This window comes from Pleurodeles waltl, chromosome 3_1 (assembly GCF_031143425.1).
Source record: "Pleurodeles waltl isolate 20211129_DDA chromosome 3_1, aPleWal1.hap1.20221129, whole genome shotgun sequence".
NCBI lineage: Eukaryota > Metazoa > Chordata > Amphibia > Caudata > Salamandridae > Pleurodeles > Pleurodeles waltl.
The window spans coordinates 923505408-923523635 of NC_090440.1; the positions used below are offsets into that span (position 1 = coordinate 923505408).

At 49.1% G+C, this 18228-nt stretch overlaps 1 protein-coding gene across 4 annotated transcripts in view; it reads left to right on the forward strand.

The window, feature by feature from the left end:
- HNRNPR (heterogeneous nuclear ribonucleoprotein R) overlaps positions 1 to 18228 on the forward strand; it is a 355793-nt gene that overhangs the window by 153665 nt on the left and 183900 nt on the right. For all 4 annotated transcript variants that reach the window (XM_069223913.1, XM_069223912.1, XM_069223911.1 and 1 more), the window contains one exon: positions 4035 to 4211. In XM_069223913.1, the coding sequence (XP_069080014.1) occupies positions 4035 to 4211 (177 nt within the window). The remainder of the gene's footprint in view (positions 1 to 4034; positions 4212 to 18228) is intronic.

The following is an 18228-nucleotide window of genomic DNA, read 5'->3' on the forward strand; positions in this document are numbered from 1 at the left end:
CTAACACTGCACCCGGCCGCCCCCGCGCCGCTGAGGGTGAAATTTCTGTGTGGGCTTGTGTGTCCCCCGGTGCCCTACAAAACCCCCCTGGTCTGCCCTCCGAAGACGCGGGTACTTACCTGCAAGCAGACCGGAACCGGGGCACCCCCTTCTCTCCATTGAAGCCTATGCGTTTTGGGCACCACTTTGAACTCTGCACCTGACCGGCCCTGAGCTGCTGGTGTGGGAACTTTGGGGTTGCTCTGAACCCCCAACGGTGGGCTACCTTGGACCAAGAACTGAACCCTGTAAGTGTCTTACTTACCTGGTAAAACTAACAAAAACTTTCCTCCCCCATGAACTGTGAAAATTGCACTGTGTCCACTTTTAAACTAGCTATTTGTGAATAACTTGAAAAGTATACATGCAATTGAAATGATTCAAAGTTCCTAATGTACTTACCTGCAATACCTTTCAAACAAGATATTACATGTTAAATTTGAACCTGTGGTTCTTAAAATAAACTAAGAAAAGATATTTTTCTATAACAAAACCTATTGGCTGGATTTGTCTCTGAGTGTGTGTACCTCATTTATTGTCTGTGTATGTACAACAAATGCTTGACACTACTCCTTGGATAAGCCTACTGCTCGACCACACTACCACAAAATAGAGCATTAGTATTATCTATTTTTACCACTATTTTACCTCTAAGGGGAACCCTTGGACTCTGTGCATCCTATTCCTTACTTTGAAATAGCACATACAGAGCCAACTTCCTACAACGACCATTGGGATTGTCATCAGCAATGGCTACACAAACTTCCTAGAGCCTCAGGTGGTATTTTTAGCCATCAAAGCATTTTTACATCACCTCTCACACAAAGGTGTCCTGGCCCGCACCTAAAATATAATAGCAATGTATTACTTTCAGAAACTGGAGGAGAAGGCCACTTAATTTGTCACAACTCTCTGACAGTATGGAAATGGGCTCTCCACCATCACATTCATGTAGTGGCAGAGTATCTCCAAGGAGTGGACATAGACTTTTGCAGACCTGCTCAGCAGGATGCAGCAACAAGTCCACGAATGAGAACTCCACCCACAAGTCCCTCAAAGTTACTTTCGAAAGTGGGGAACACCTCAGATCTTTTCGCCACAGCTGAAAACACAAAATGCTTAAACTTGCCCACACCCTCAATCCAAAGGCAACGCTCCATGGATGAATTGATCAGGGAAATATGCCTATGCTTTTTCTCCTCTCCCTCTCATTCCATTTCTAGTTCAACTGATCAGGCAAACATCTCTCAAGATCATCCTTGTAGCTCCCACATGGACACCCCAGCCCTGGTTCACCACTCTACTGAATCTCGCAATAGTCCCCAACGAGAAGCTTCCCAAAAGGCCAGAACTTCTCACTCAAAGCCAAAGTCAGGTCAGACACCAAATCACTCAACCTTGTGATAAGGCTCCTGAGGTCCTAGTTGGGTTATCTAAAGTGGAAACGCTTTGTTTGCTACTGTTAACCCGCACAAATTAATCCCATTAAAGCTACTGCCCAAGACATTGTCTGTTAGTTGCTCACCCCCTTTGTTACAGCACCCCAGGGCACTCTAGCTAGTGGAGTTGCCCGCCCCCTCCGGCCACGGCCCCACTTGTGGCGGCAAGGCCGGAGGAAATAATGAGAACAACAAGGAGTCGTCACTGGCCAGTCACAACAGCCCCTAAGGTGTCCTGAGCTGAGGTGACTCTAACTTTTAGAAATCCTCCATCTTGCAGATGGAGGATTCCCCCAATAGGATTAGGGTTGTGCCCCCCTCCCCTCAGGGAGGAGGCACAAAAGGGTGTACCCACCCTCAGGGCTAGTAGCCATTGGCTACTAACCCCCCAGACCTAAACACGCCCTTAAATTTAGTATTTAAGGGCTCCCCAGAACCTAGGAACTCCGATTCCTGCAACCTAAGAAGAAGAGGACTGCTAAGCTGAAAAACCCTGCAGAGAAGACGGAGACACCAACTGCTTTGGCCCCAGCTCTACCGGCCTGTCTTTCCATCCCCCCCCCCCCCCCTTCTAAAGACACTGCTCCAGCGACACCGGCCTGTCTCTCTCCCCCCCCCCCCCCCCCCCCCTAAAGACACTGCTCCAGCGACTCTTTCCCCAGGGACCAGCGACCTCTGAATCCTCAGAGGACTGCCCTGCTATAGAAGGACCAAGAACTCCCGAGGACAGCGGCTCTGTTCACCCAAGACTGCAACTTTGTGACAAAGGAGCAACTTTAAAACAACCTGCGTTTCCCGCCGGAAGCGTGAGACTTGCTACTCTGCACCCGACGCCCCCGGCTCGACTTGTGGAGAACAAACACTTCAGGGAGGACTCCCCGGCGACTGCGAAACCGTGAGTAGCCAGAGTTGCCCCCCCCCTGAGCCCCCACAGAGACGCCTGCAGAGGGAATCCCGAGGCTCCCCCTGACCGCGACTGCCTGCTCCTCAGCTCCCGACGCCTGGTAAAGACTCTGCACCCGCAGCCCCCAGGACCTGAAAGATCCGAACTCCAGTGCAGGAGTGACCCCCAGGAGGCCCTCTCCCTTGCCCAGGTGGTGGCTACCCCGAGGAGCCCCCCCCTTACCTGCCTGCATCGCTGAAGAGACCCCTTGGTCTTCCATTGAAACCTATTGAAAACCATACGCGTGTTTGCACACTGCACCCGGCCGCCCCCGCGCTGCTGAGGGTGTACTTTCTGTGCTGACTTGTGTGTGTGTGTGTGTCCCCCCCCCGTCCCCCCCCCCCCCCCCCCCGCCGGTGCCCTACAAAACCCCCCAGGTCTGCCCTCCGAAGACGCAGGTACTTACCTGCTGGCAGACCGGAACCAGGGCACCCCCTTCTCCATTGAAGCCTATGCGTTTTGGGCACCACTTTGACCTCTGCACCTGACCGGCCCTGAGCTGCTGGTGTGGTAACTTTAGGGTTGCTCTGAAGCCCCAACGGTGGGCTACCTTGGACCCAAACTTGAACCCCGTAGGTGGTTTACTTACCTGCAAAAACTAAAACACTTACCTCCCCCAGGAACTGTTGAAAATTGCACTGTCTAGTTTTAAAATAGTTATATGTGATTTATGTGAAAACTGTATATGCTATTTTGCTAATTCAAAGTTCCTAAAGTACCTACCTGCAAAACTTTTCTTTTGAAGTATTACATGTAAATCTTGAACCTGTGGTTCTTAAAATAAACTAAGAAAATATATTTTTCTATACAAAAACCTATTGGCCTGGAATTGTCTGAGTGTGTGTTCCTCATTTATTGCCTGTGTATGTACAACAAATGCTTAACACTACTCCTTTGATAAGTCTACTGCTCAACCACACTACCACAAAATAGAGCATTAGTATTATCTCTTTTTGCCACTATCTTACCTTTAAGGGGAACCCTTGGACTCTGTGCATACTATTCCTTACTTTGAAATAGTGCATACAGAGCCAACTTCCTAATAATTGGTACAGGTAACTGGTGCCGTCCAAAGATTAAGTATGAGCTTTTACATAGCACATTTATCAGGTTTCCATGGCCATATTCTTTAATATTGGTAAATATGTTTAGATATGTGGGTGAGGAAGGAAAGAGCTGTTAACTGGCTTCAGGTTTCTCCATGAAGAGAACATGCAGGGCAGTTGGTGTGTAAGCAGCTTGTTTTGCTAACACCCTAAAGATGTAATGTTTTTAGTTACTTTATGTGTTTTATTCTCTACTGCAAGCTGTATTTTGTTAGCTGTTGCTATTTGTAAAAACAATTAACCTATTTCAGATTGATAATGAATAATATTTGAATTTCAGGGAGACTGTGCATGTTTCAATTAAGTCTTGAAAATGAGCGATATTGGCAATGTAAAAATATGGCCTTTAGAAGTACTACTCAAGCAATAGACTGAATCAGTACGAATACCAGCAGCTGGAAGCCATAAAAAAGCCTTGCCAAAAATATACACTTGCATGTGTATTGTAATTTAGTTTTCAAAAATGTATAACTATGTATTGCAACTGAAAAATGTCTCCTGTTTTAGGTGTTTGTGGGGAAGATTCCTAGAGACTTATATGAAGATGAATTGGTGCCCCTTTTTGAGAAAGCTGGTCCTATTTGGGACCTCCGTCTCATGATGGATCCTCTCTCTGGTCAAAACCGAGGGTATGCTTTTATCACATTCTGTAACAAGGATGCAGCACAAGAGGCAGTTAAATTGGTAAGTGTAGTTACATCATGGTTGCGCCACTTCTTAGGCCCTAAATTATGAGAACAGTCACAAGACTGTTGCTGGCTTTGAGACCTACTATGTGGAGCAGTCCACTTTGTTTTATTGTATCATTTTTGCACCATGGCATAGCTGCAAATACTAGCAATTTGATGTTCATTAACAGTTATATTTCATGTGTGTGTTATCCCCTCAGTCTGTGCTCAAGTTTGTCTTGCCTGTTGTCTTAAAATGGTTGCTAGATTAAATTGCAAGACCGATCTTGTGCTCTGAACAGAATTGCTTCTATTTATGCTACATAGCCGTGCCTCCTGTGTTAATGCAAATACTGCTTTTAGGTTTTAGCTTGCGCGTGATTTGTGGGTTTTTTAATTGAATTGAATTGAATTTAATGTTTGTTTGGTTTGTGGTTAATCAAGTCATAAGAGTTTTGCATTAAATAAGGTTTGAAGATCTCTATGAATCATTATGTATTTTCATTGAAAAACTACAACAGATTACCTCTTCGGTTCAGCCTTGTTGAATATAACTTTGAGAAAATAGTTAACTTTAGGTGCGTTCTCAGCCTGAAACGTACTTAGATTCGCAATTCGATGTTGTGGTAAACATGTTCGAGGCATGTGTGGCTGTGGATACACATGCTGTGCATACTTCTACCATCTAGGATCCAGACGGGTACAAATTGTTTTTGTCTAAGAAATCTTTCCAGGTTCAAGTTTCGGTGACTCCTCTTGCTGGTAATGGGCATGGGCATCCACTCCATTGTTAGATTGTTTTCTTTGTGCATTTGGGGTCTGACGTGTGCTTCCGTGCTCTGGATCTAGACCTTTGTGGGAACTCTTTTGGTTTCCTTCGGTATTCGTCACCGTTGATACTGATGTTTCAAACTTGTATCCCTTTCTCCAATTTGTATTGGGTGAAAGAGTATATCTCCATTGGGTGTTCCTCAGATTGGTCTTGACCCACTTGAGCCACGCTCTTTGGGGCCTTTGTCGGCCCTTTGAAACATTCTATGAAATGTTAAGATGATGGAATGAATGCCCTTAAGATCTTGTTCTCAATGCTATCCTAAATATCAACGAAACAACCGTCATCTGATCTGTAATCTGTCTTTCTCCAGAGCAGAACAAGGTGAAGTGCAACGTCTGTCGCTCCTTCAGGTCTAAAAATACCCCCTATGACCTTTGGCCCCGATTAGAGATATCCCAGAGAGGAGGTGAGGATCCGGTAGACCTCTTTGGCGTGGAAGAGCATCCGAAACATCATGCTGAGGCGTGTGCAGATTACAATTGTTCTTTCCAGAGGACAACAGCTCTGATCTGGTGTAGGAGGCTGGCCTGGCTTATAGTGGGTACCTTGTAGTACTTACACCCTGTGCCAGGTCCAGTTATCCCTGATTAGTAGAATAGAGGTGTTTGTAGCAGCTTAGGCTGATAGAAGGTAGCTATGGCAAAGCAGCTTAGGCTGAACTAGGAGACATGCAAAGCTCCTACTATACCACTTATATCATATAGCACAATATCGTAAGAAAACACAATACTAAGAGTTACTAAAAATAAAGGTACTTTATTTTAGTGACAATATGCCTAAAGTATCTCAGAGGATACCCTCACTTAGGAGGTAAGTAATATACACAAGTTATATGTACACAAACTCAAAACAGGTAAGTAATAGTAAGAAAAGTAGTGCAAACAATGTAGAATCACAATAGGATGCAATAGGTAGACATATGTCTAGGGGCAACACAAACCATATACTCAAAGTGGAATGCGAATCACGAATGGACCCCAGACATATGGGAGATTGTAGAGGGTCGCTGGGACTGTGATAAAACAGTAAGGGTGTCCAAAATACCCCACCCCAACACCCTGAAAAGTAGGAGTAAAGTTACCCTACTACACCAGAAAGACACAATAGTTGTGATAGGGGGATTCTGCAAGAACCACAAGCACCAGTAAAACACTGAAGACGGATTCCTGGACCTGAGGACCTGTAAAGGAAGGGGACCAAGTCCAAGAGTCACGAAAGTGTCCGGGGGGGCAGGTGGCCACTAAACCCCGGATGAAGGTGCAAAAGGGCTGCCTCCGGGTGGAAGAAACTGAAGATTCTGCAACAATGAAAAGGGCTAGGAACTTCTCCTTTGGATGGAAGATGTCCCATGGCTTGTTGGGTGTTGCAGAAGTGTTTCCAGGCAGAAATACCGCAAACAAGCCTTGCTAGCTGCAATAGTTGCGGTTGAGGATTTTGGGTGCTGCTGGGGACCAGGAAGGACCAGGATGTCGCCCCTTGGAGGAGGAGATAGAGGGGGCGCTCAGCAACCCGGAGAGCCCCCGCAGAAGCAGGCAGCACCCACAGAAGTACCGGAGCAGGCACTTAGAAGATCTGTGAACTCAGAGTCACAAAAGGAGGGTCCCACGATGTCGGAGTCCAACTCAGCGAGTTGGGCAATGCAGGACGGAGTGCTGGGGACCCCAGCTAGGCTGTACACAAAGGAATCCTTGGAGAAGTGCACAGAAGCCGGAGCAGCTGCAAATCACACAGTACACAGATTTGCTGTCTGGCGTGGGGAGGCAAGGACTTACCTCCACCAAATTTGGACAGAAGGGCCACTGGACTGTGGGAGACACTTGGACCCAGCTCCTGTGTTCCGGGACCACGCTCGTCTGGATGAGAGGTGACCTAGAGGACCGGTGATGCAGAAGTTTGGTGCCTGCGGTGGCAGGGGGAAGATTCCGTCTCCCACGGGAGATTTCTTCTTGGCTTCCAATGCAGGGTGAAGGCAGACAGCCCTCAGAGCATGCACCACCAGGAAACAGTCGAGAAAGCTGGCAGGTTGAGGCGCTACAATGTTGCTGGTAGTAGTTGTGCTACTTTGTTGCGGTTATGCAGGCATCCTGGAGCAGTCAGCGGTCGATCCTTGGCAGAAGTCGGGAAGTGCAGAGGAACTCTGGTGAGCTTTTGCATTCGTTATCTGAAGAATAGCCCAGAGGAGAGACCCTAAATAGCCAGAAAAGGAGGTTTGGCTACTAAGAAAGGAGGCTTGGCTACTGAAAGAGGTAAGCACCTATCAGGAGGGGTCTCTGACGTCACCTGCTGGCACTGGCCACTCAGAACAGTCCATTGTGCCCCAACACCTCTGAATCCAAGATGGCAGAGGTCTGGGACACACTGGAGGAGCTCTGGACACCTCCCCTGGGAGGTACTGGTCAGGGGAGTGGTCACTCCCCTTTCCTTTGTCCAGTTTCGTGCCAGATCAGGGCTGGGGGATCTCTGAACCGGTGTAGACTGCCTTATGCAGAGATGGGCACCATCTGTGCCCATCAAAGCATTTCCAGAGGCTGGGGGAGGCTACTCCTCCCCAGCCCTTCACACCTATTTCCAAAGGGAGAGGGTGTAACACCCTCTCTCAGAGGAAATCCTTTGTTCTGCTTTCCTGGGCCTGGGCTGCCCAGACCCCAGGGGGGCAGAAACCTGTCTGAGGGGTTGGCAGCAGCTGCAGTGGAAACCCCAGAAAGGCAGTTTGGCAGTACCCGGGTTCTGTGCTAGAACCCGGGGGAATCATGGAATTGTTCCCCCCCAATACCAGAATGGTATTGGGGTGACAATTCCATGATCGTAGTTACCATTGTGACGCTACACATAGTTAGTGACCTATGTTTAGTGCACGCGTGTAATGGTGTCCCCGCACTCGCAAAGTTGGGGAATTTGCCCTGAATAATGTGGGGACACCTTGGCTAGTGCCAGGGTGCCCACACACTGAGGCACCTAACCTTCACCAAGTGAGGGTTAGACATATAGGTGACTTATAAGTTACTTATGTGCAGTGAAAAATGGCTGTGAAATAACGGCCGTTATTTCACTCAGGCTGCAGTGGCAGTCCTGTGTAAGAATTGTCTGAGCTCCCTATGGGTGGCAAAAGAAATGCTGCAGCCCATAGGAATCTCCTGGAACCCCAATACCCTGGGTACCTAGGTACCATATACAAGGCAATTATATGGGTGTTCCAGTGTGCCAATGAGAATTGGTAAAATTAGTCACTAGCCTGCAGTGATAATTTTAGAAAGCAGAGCGAGCATAAACACTGAGGTTCTGGTTAGCAGAGCCTCAGTGATAGTTAGGCACCACACAGGGCATACATTATGAGCACTGGGGTCCTGCCTAGCAGGATCCCAGTGACACATGGGCAAAAACAAACATACATACAGTGAAAATGGGGGTAACATGCCAGGCAAGATGGTACTTTCCTACATCTGGAAATTGAGAAATTGCCAGCTACGCAGAAGGTTGTGAGTGCAAAACCTCCCCCTCAGTAAAGCCTCTAAACCGAGCAGGGCTCCTTGAAAGACCACGCAAACCCAAAGTACTTCAGACACTCCAGTAGGCCACTTACTGTCTTCGGGCCATGTTAGGCACCGAGCATCAACTTTGAATGCAATGCCCACCCTAATGCCGAAAAAAACTACCAAATCAGTTAGCTCCGCACCGACCATGGTCTTGTGTTGGGCTCGGAGTGTTACAAGTTGTGTTTTTTTTTTTTCTCTCTCCAAGAACCTTTTTATCGAGTCACAAGATGAAGTGAGTCCTCCACTCGGTGATAGTGCGCATGGGCATAGAGTCCTTTGTTAGATTGTTTTCTTTCTGCCGTTGGGTTCGGATGTGTTCCCTCTCGCTCCGGTAGATCTCGGTTCAGTACTGTCTGAACTGCTCTCTTTTCCTTTAACGTCTATCATTTTCAAATGTGTTTTCTCACTACATTCGATCCAATTGTAGGGACTGGATCGACAAAACGCCCTTACGGGCACCCGCACCCTTCTCGGGCCTACTGCTGATCCTTCCGATCCAAGAAGACTTTACGGGATCAAAGAGGAAGACGGCTGGAGATGGCATCGTAGTCGACAGAACAAATGCCCAACATCTTCGGTGAGGAACAGGCACAAACTTCAGTCTCCATCGCAGACTCCGAATGTGACTCAGATGGGGACAGTGAAGTTATTCCTGCGGCGCAGTATGCGAGTACACCAGCCCCTTCCCATCACCAAAAACAGTTTAAAAAGTCACAGAGAAGGCATTGGGTCCACCGCTTGCTGGCCATGGTCGGACCCTAAAACCACATCTTGTCGACCAACCCTCGGGTTTGGCGTCTAAATACCAAAACTCACTACACTGAACAGACTGCTACGCCTGTTTCGGGACAGAGTCGCAAGATGGAAGATCCCACGTCGGAACTGAAACAGCTACATACCACCTCGGAGCTGAAACATTCAAGCTCCTCTTCAGATCCGAAAAAACTTCCATCTGCTTCAGAAACCACATTTTCGGCCCGTTTAAAGCAGTCTATCACCAAGCTTTCGGAGCATTCATTTGTGGGAAGTAAATAGGTTCCATCTCCAGAGGAGTCAACGGACATTAGACCTATTCTTGAGATCATGGACCATAGGCAGAGAAAAATACAGATCCAAAAAGATACAGGGAAAATTATTACCTCTCCTCCCCCTATAACCAAAAGGAAACTGTCATTCCAAGAAAGTTTGGAACCTGGCCCTTCACTGGCGAAAATATTTAAACAGAAGGAGAAGCCAACAACAGTGCATCAGCCTTCTCCACCACATTCTCCTTTCCACTTCTCCACCACCTCACACTCCACCACCACCTTCACCCACACAGTTTTCGGCACAATCTCCTGTTTCCTCACATGGGGTTTATATGGGTGATAATCCTTGTGTAAGGAAATGCCTCCTTGGCATGGTTGCCCCCTGACTTTTTGCCTTTGCTGATGCTATGTTTACAATTGAAAGTGTGCTGAGGCCTGCTAACCAGGCCCCAGCACCAGTGTTCTTTCCCTAACCTGTACTTTTGTATCCACAATTGGCAGACCCTGGCATCCAGATAAGTCCCTTGTAACTGGTACTTCTAGTACCAAGGGCCCTGATGCCAAGGAAGGTCTCTAAGGGCTGCAGCATGTCTTATGCCACCCTGGAGACCTCTCACTCAGCACAGACACACTGCTTGCCAGCTTGTGTGTGCTAGTGAGGACAAAACGAGTAAGTCGACATGGCACTCCCCTCAGGGTGCCATGCCAGCCTCTCACTGCCTATGCAGTATAGGTAAGACACCCCTCTAGCAGGCCTTACAGCCCTAAGGCAGGGTGCACTATACCATAGGTGAGGGTACCAGTGCATGAGCATGGTACCCCTACAGTGTCTAAACAAAACCTTAGACATTGTAAGTGCAGGGTAGCCATAAGAGTATATGGTCTGGGAGTCTGTCAAACACAAACTCCACAGCACCATAATGGCTACACTGAAAACTGGGAAGTTTGGTATCAAACTTCTCAGCACAATAAATGCACACTGATGCCAGTGTACATTTTATTGCAAAATACACCCCAGAGGGCACCTTAGAGGTGCCCCCTGAAACTTAACCGACTGTCTGTGTAGGCTGACTAGTTCCAGCAGCCTGCCACACCAGAGACATGTTGCTGGCCCCATGGGGAGAGTGCCTTTGTCACTCTGAGGCCAGTAACAAAGCCTGCACTGGGTGGAGATGCTAACACCTCCCCCAGGCAGGAGCTGTGACACCTGGCGGTGAGCCTCAAAGGCTCACCCCTTTGTCACAGCCCAGCAGGGCACTCCAGCTTAGTGGAGTTGCCCGCCCCCTCCGGCCACGGCCCCCACTTTTGGCGGCAAGGCTGGAGGGAACAAAGAAAGCAACAAGGAGGAGTCACTGGCCAGTCAGGACAGCCCCTAAGGTGTCCTGAGCTGAGGTGACTCTAACTTTTAGAAATCCTCCATCTTGCAGATGGAGGATTCCCCCAATAGGGTTAGGATTGTGACCCCCTCCCCTTGGGAGGAGGCACAAAGAGGGTGTACCCACCCTCAGGGCTAGTAGCCATTGGCTACTAACCCCCCAGACCTAAACACGCCCTTAAATTTAGTATTTAAGGGCTACCCTGAACCCTAGAAAATTAGATTCCTGCAACTACAAGAAGAAGGACTGCCCAGCTGAAAACCCCTGCAGCGGAAGACCAGAAGACGACAACTGCCTTGGCTCCAGAAACTCACCGGCCTGTCTCCTGCCTTCCAAAGATCCTGCTCCAGCGACGCCTTCCAAAGGGACCAGCGACCTCGACATCCTCTGAGGACTGCCCCTGCTTCGAAAAGACAAGAAACTCCCGAGGACAGCGGACCTGCTCCAAGAAAAGCTGCAACTTTGTTTCCAGCAGCTTTAAAGAACCCTGCAAGCTCCCCGCAAGAAGCGTGAGACTTGCAACACTGCACCCGGCGACCCCGACTCGGCTGGTGGAGATCCGACACCTCAGGAGGGACCCCAGGACTACTCTGATACTGTGAGTACCAAAACCTGTCCCCCCTGAGCCCCCACAGCGCCGCCTGCAGAGGGAATCCCGAGGCTTCCCCTGACCACGACTCTTTGAACCTAAAGTCCCGACGCCTGGGAGAGACCCTGCACCCGCAGCCCCCAGGACCTGAAGGACCGGACTTTCACTCGAGAAGTGACCCCCAGGAGTCCCTCTCCCTTGTCCAAGTGGAGGTTTCCCCGAGGAATCCCCCCCTTGCCTGCCTGCAGCGCTGAAGAGATCCCGAAATCTCTCATAGACTAACATTGCGAACCCGACGCTTGTTTCTACACTGCACCCGGCCGCCCCCGCGCCACTGAGGGTGAAATTTCTGTGTGGACTTGTGTCCCCCCCGGTGCCCTACAAAACCCCCCTGGTCTGCCCTCCGAAGACGCGGGTACTTACCTGCAAGCAGACCGGAACCGGGGCACCCCCTTCACTCCATTCTAGCCTATGCGTTTTGGGCACCACTTTGAACTCTGCACCTGACCGGCCCTGAGCTGCTGGTGTGGTGACTTTGGGGTTGCTCTGAACCCCCAACGGTGGGCTACCTTGGACCAAGAACTAAACCCTGTAAGTGTCTTACTTACCTGGTTAACCTAACAAATACTTACCTCCCCTAGGAACTGTGAAAATTGCACTAAGTGTCCACTTTTAAAACAGCTATTTGTGAATAACTTGAAAAGTATACATGCAATTTTGATGATTTGAAGTTCCTAAAGTACTTACCTGCAATACCTTTCGAATGAGATATTACATGTAGAATTTGAACCTGTGGTTCTTAAAATAAACTAAGAAAAGATATTTTTCTATACAAAAACCTATTGGCTGGATTTGTCTCTGAGTGTGTGTACCTCATTTATTGTCTATGTGTATGTACAACAAATGCTTAACACTACTCCTTGGATAAGCCTACTGCTCGACCACACTACCACAAAATAGAGCATTAGTATTATCTATTTTTACCACTATTTTACCTCTAAGGGGAACCCTTGGACTCTGTGCATGCTATTCCTTACTTTGAAATAGCACATACAGAGCCAACTTCCTACAGACCCTGATCTGTATCCCACAAGACCATCTCCACCTGAAGACACCAAGGCCTATAATCAGGTTGTTGCCAGAGCAGCCACATACCATAATGTGCAGATGCAGTCTGATCCCATAGAGGATGTGTAGGAAGTTGGCTCTGTATGTGCTATTTCAAAGTAAGGAATAGCATGCACAGAGTCCAAGGGTTCCCCTTAGAGGTAAAGTAGTGGTAAAAATAGATAATACTAATGCTCTATTTTGTGGTAGTGTGGTCGAGCAGTAGGCTTATCCAAGGAGTAGTGTTAAGCATTTGTTGCACATACACATAGACAATAAATGAGGTACACACACTCAGAGACAAATCCAGCCAATAGGTTTTTATATAGAAAAATATCTTTTCTTAGTTTATTTTAAGAACCACAGGTTCAAATTCTACATGTAATATCTCATTCGAAAGGTATTGCAGGTAAGTACTTTAGGAACTTCAAATCATCAAAATTGCATGTATACTTTTCAAGTTATTCACAAATAGCTGTTTTAAAAGTGGACACTTAGTGCAATTTTCACAGTTCCTAGGGGAGGTAAGTATTTGTTAGGTTAACCAGGTAAGTAAGACACTTACAGGGCTTAGTTCTTGGTCCAAGGTAGCCCACCGTTGGGGGTTCAGGGCAACCCCAAAGTCACCACACCAGCAGCTCAGGGCCGGTCAGGTGCAGAGTTCAAAGTGGTGCCCAAAACACATAGGCTAGAATGGAGAGGAGGGGGTGCCCCGGTTCCGGTCTGCTTGCAGGTAAGTACCCGCGTCTTCGGAGGGCAGACCAGGGGGGTTTTGTAGGGCACCGCGGGGGACACAAGTCCACACAGAAATTTCACCCTCAGCAGCGCGGGGGCGGCCGGGTGCAGTGTAGAAACAAGCGTCGGGTTTGTAATGTTAGTCTATGAGAGATCTCGGGATCTCTTCAGCGCTGCAGGCAGGCAAGGGGGGGATTCCTCGGGGAAACCTCCACTTGGGCAAGGGAGAGGGACTCCTGGGGGTCACGTCTCCAGTGAAAGTCCGGTCCTTCAGGTCCTGGGGGCTGCGGGTGCAGGGTCTCTCCCAGGCGTCGGGACTTTAGGTTCAAAGAGTCGCGGTCAGGGGAAGCCTCGGGATTCCCTCTGCAGGCGGCGCTGTGGGGGCTCAGGGGGGACAGGTTTTGGTACTCACAGTATCAGAGTAGTCCTGGGGTCCCTCCTGAGGTGTTGGATCGCCACCAGCCGCGTCGGGGTCGCCGGGTGCAGTGTTGCAAGTCTCACGCTTCTTGCGGGGAGCTTGCAGGGTTCTTTAAAGTTGCTGGAAACAAAGTTGCAGCTTTTCTTGGAGCAGGTCCGCTGTCCTCGGGAGTTTCTTGTCTTTTCGAAGCAGGGGCAGTCCTCAGAGGATGTCGAGGTCGCTGGTCCCTTTGGAAGGCGTCGCTGGAGCAGGATCTTTGGAAGGCAGGAGACAGGCCGGTGAGTTTCTGGAGCCAAGGCAGTTGTCGTCTTCTGGTCTTCCGCTGCAGGGGTTTTCAGCTGGGCAGTCCTTCTTCTTGTAGTTGCAGGAATCTAATTTTCTAGGGTTCAGGGTAGCCCTTAAATACTAAATTTAAGGGCGTGTTTAGGTCTGGGGGGTTAGTAGCCAATGGCTACTAGCCCTGAGGGTGGGTACACCCTCTTTGTGCCTCCTCCCAAGGGGAGGGGGTCACAATCCTAACCCTATTGGGGGAATCCTCCATCTGCAAGATGGAGGATTTCTAAAAGTCAGAGTCACCTCAGCTCAGGACACCTTAGGGGCTGTCCTGACTGGCCAGTGACTCCTCCTTGTTGCTTTCTTTGTTCCCTCCAGCCTTGCCGCCAAAAGTGGGGGCCGTGGCCGGAGGGGGCGGGCAACTCCACTAAGCTGGAGTGCCCTGCTGGGCTGTGACAAAGGGGTGAGCCTTTGAGGCTCACCGCCAGGTGTCACAGCTCCTGCCTGGGGGAGGTGTTAGCATCTCCACCCAGTGCAGGCTTTGTTACTGGCCTCAGAGTGACAAAGGCACTCTCCCCATGGGGCCAGCAACATGTCTCTGGTGTGGCAGGCTGCTGGAACTAGTCAGCCTACACAGACAGTCGGTTAAGTTTCAGGGGGCACCTCTAAGGTGCCCTCTGTGGTGTATTTTACAATAAAATGTACACTGGCATCAGTGTGCATTTATTGTGCTGAGAAGTTTGATACCAAACTTCCCAGTTTTCAGTGTAGCCATTATGGTGCTGTGGAGTTCGTGTTTGACAGACTCCCAGACCATATACTCTTATGGCTACCCTGCACTTACAATGTCTAAGGTTTTGTTTAGACACTGTAGGGGTACCATGCTCATGCACTGGTACCCTCACCTATGGTATAGTGCACCCTGCCTTAGGGCTGTAAGGCCTGCTAGAGGGGTGTCTTACCTATACTGCATAGGCAGTGAGAGGCTGGCATGGCACCCTGAGGGGAGTGCCATGTCGACTTACTCGTTTTGTCCTCACTAGCACACACAAGCTGGCAAGCAGTGTGTCTGTGCTGAGTGAGAGGTCTCCAGGGTGGCATAAGACATGCTGCATCCCTTAGAGACCTTCCTTGGCATCAGGGCCCTTGGTACTAGAAGTACCAGTTACAAGGGACTTATCTGGATGCCAGGGTCTGCCAATTGTGGATACAAAAGTACAGGTTAGGGAAAGAACACTGGTGCTGGGGCCTGGTTAGCAGGCCTCAGCACACTTTCAATTGTAAACATAGCATCAGCAAAGGCAAAAAGTCAGGGGGCAACCATGCCAAGGAGGCATTTCCTTACACAACCCCCCCCCAAACGAAAGAGGATGAGACTAACCTTTCCCAAGAGAGTCTTCATTTTCTAAGTGGAAGAACCTGGAAAGGCCATCTGCATTGGCATGGGCAGTCCCAGGTCTGTGTTCCACTATAAAGTCCATTCCCTGTAGGGAGATGGACCACCTCAACAGTTTAGGATTTTCACCTTTCATTTGCATCAGCCATTTGAGAGGTCTGTGGTCAGTTTGAACTAGGAAGTGAGTCCCAAAGAGGTATGGTCTCAGCTTCTTCAGGGACCAAACCACAGCAAAGGCCTCCCTCTCAATGGCACTCCAACGCTGCTCCCTGGGGAGTAACCTCCTGCTAATGAAAGCAACAGGCTGGTCAAGGCCATCATCATTTGTTTGGGACAAAACTGCCCCTATCCCATGTTCAGAGGCATCAGTCTGCACAATGAACTGCTTAGAATAATCTGGAGCTTTGAGAACTGGTGCTGAGCACATTGCTTGTTTCAGGGTGTCAAAGGCCTGTTGGCAGTCCACAGTCCAGTTCACTTTCTTGGGCATTTTCTTGGAGGTGAGCTCAGTGAGGGCTGTCACAATGGATCCATATCCCTTCACAAACCTCCTGTAGTACCCAGTCAAGCCAAGGAATGCCCTGACTTGAGTCTGGGTTTTTGGAGCTACCCAGTCCAGAATGGTCTGGATCTTGGGTTGGAGTGGCTGAACTTGGCCTCCACCTACAAGGTGGCCCAAGTAAACCACAGTTCCCTGCCCTATCTGGCATTTGGATGCCTTGATAGAGAGGCCTGCAGATTGCAGAGCCTTCAAAACCTTCTTCAGGTGGACCAGGTGATCCTGCCAGGTGGAGCTAAAGACAGCAATATCATCAAGATAAGCTGTGCTAAAGGACTCCAAGCCAGCAAGGACTTGATTCACCAACCTTTGGAAGGTGGCAGGGGCATTCTTTAAACCAAAGGGCATAACAGTAAACTGATAATGCCCATCAGGTGTGGAGAATGCTGTCTTTTCTTTTGCTCCAGGTGCCATTTTTATTTGCCAGTACCCTGCTGTCAAGTCAAAGGTACTTAGAAATTTGGCAGCACCTAACTTATCAATGAGCTCATCAGCTCTTGGAATTGGATGGGCATCTGTCTTGGTGACAGAGTTGAGCCCTCTGTAGTCCACGCAAAACCTCATCTCTTTCTTTCCATCTTTGGTGTGAGGTTTGGGGACTAAGACCACTGGGCTAGCCCAGGGGCTGTCAGAGCGCTCAATCACTCCCAATTCCAGCATCTTGTGGACTTCCATCTTGATGCTTTCCTTAACATGGTCAGACTGTCTGAAGATTTTGTTCTTGACAGGCATGCTGTCTCCTGTGTCCACATCATGGGTACACAGGTGTGTCTGACCAGGGGTTAGGGAGAAAAGCTCAGGAAACTGTTGTAGGACTCTCCTACAATCAGCCTGCTGTTGGCCAGAGAGGGTGTCTGAGTAGATCACTCCATCTACTGTGCCATCTTTTGGGTCTGATGACAGAAGATCAGGGAGAGGTTCACTCTCTGCCTCCTGATCCTCATCTGTTACCATTAACAGATTCACATCAGCCCTGTCATGGAAGAGCTTAAGGCGGTTCACATGGATCACCCTCTTGGGGCTCCTGCTTGTGCCCAGGTCCACCAGGTAGGTGACCTGACTCTTCCTCTCTAGCACTGGGTAAGGGCCACTCCATTTGTCCTGGAGTGCCCTGGGAGCCACAGGCTCCAGAACCCAGACTTTCTGCCCTGGTTGGAACTCAACCAGTGCAGCCTTTTGGTCATACCAAAACTTCTGGAGTTGTTGGCTGGCCTCAAGGTTTTTGGTTGCCTTTTCCATGTACTCTGCCATTCTAGAGCGAAGGCCAAGTACATAGTCCACTATGTCCTGTTTAGGCTCATGGAGAGGTCTCTCCCAGCCTTCTTTAACAAGGGCAAGTGGTCCCCTTACAGGATGACCAAACAGAAGTTCAAAGGGTGAGAACCCTACTCCCTTCTGTGGCACCTCTCTGTAAGCGAAAAGCAGGCATGGCAAGAGGACATCCCATCTCCTTTTGAGTTTTTCTGGGAGCCCCATGATCATGCCCTTTAATGTCTTGTTGAATCTCTCAACTAAGCCATTAGTTTGTGGATGGTATGGTGTAGTGAATTTATAAGTCACCCCACACTCATTCCACATGTGCTTTAGGTATGCTGACATGAAGTTGGTACCTCTGTCAGACACCACCTCCTTAGGGAAACCCACTCTGGTAAAGATACCAATGAGGGCTTTGGCTACTGCAGGGGCAGTAGTCGACCTAAGGGGAATAGCTTCAGGATACCTGGTAGCATGATCCACTACTACCAGGATATACATATTTCCTGAGGCTGTGGGAGGTTCCAGTGGACCAACTATGTCCACACCCACTCTTTCAAAGGGAACCCCCACCACTGGAAGTGGAATGAGGGGGGCCTTTGGATGCCCACCTGTCTTACCACTGGCTTGACAGGTGGGGCAGGAGAGGCAAAACTCCTTAACCATGTTGGACATATTGGGCCAGTAGAAGTGGTTGACTAACCTCTCCCACGTCTTGGTTTGTCCCAAATGTCCAGCAAGGGGAATGTCATGGGCCAATGTTAGGATAAACTCTCTGAACAGCTGAGGCACTACCACTCTCCTAGTGGCACCAGGTTTGGGGTCTCTGGCCTCAGTGTACAGGAGCCCATCTTCCCAATAGACCCTATGTGTTCCATTTTTCTTGCCTTTTGTAAGGAAATGCCTCCTTGGCATGGTTGCCCCCTGACT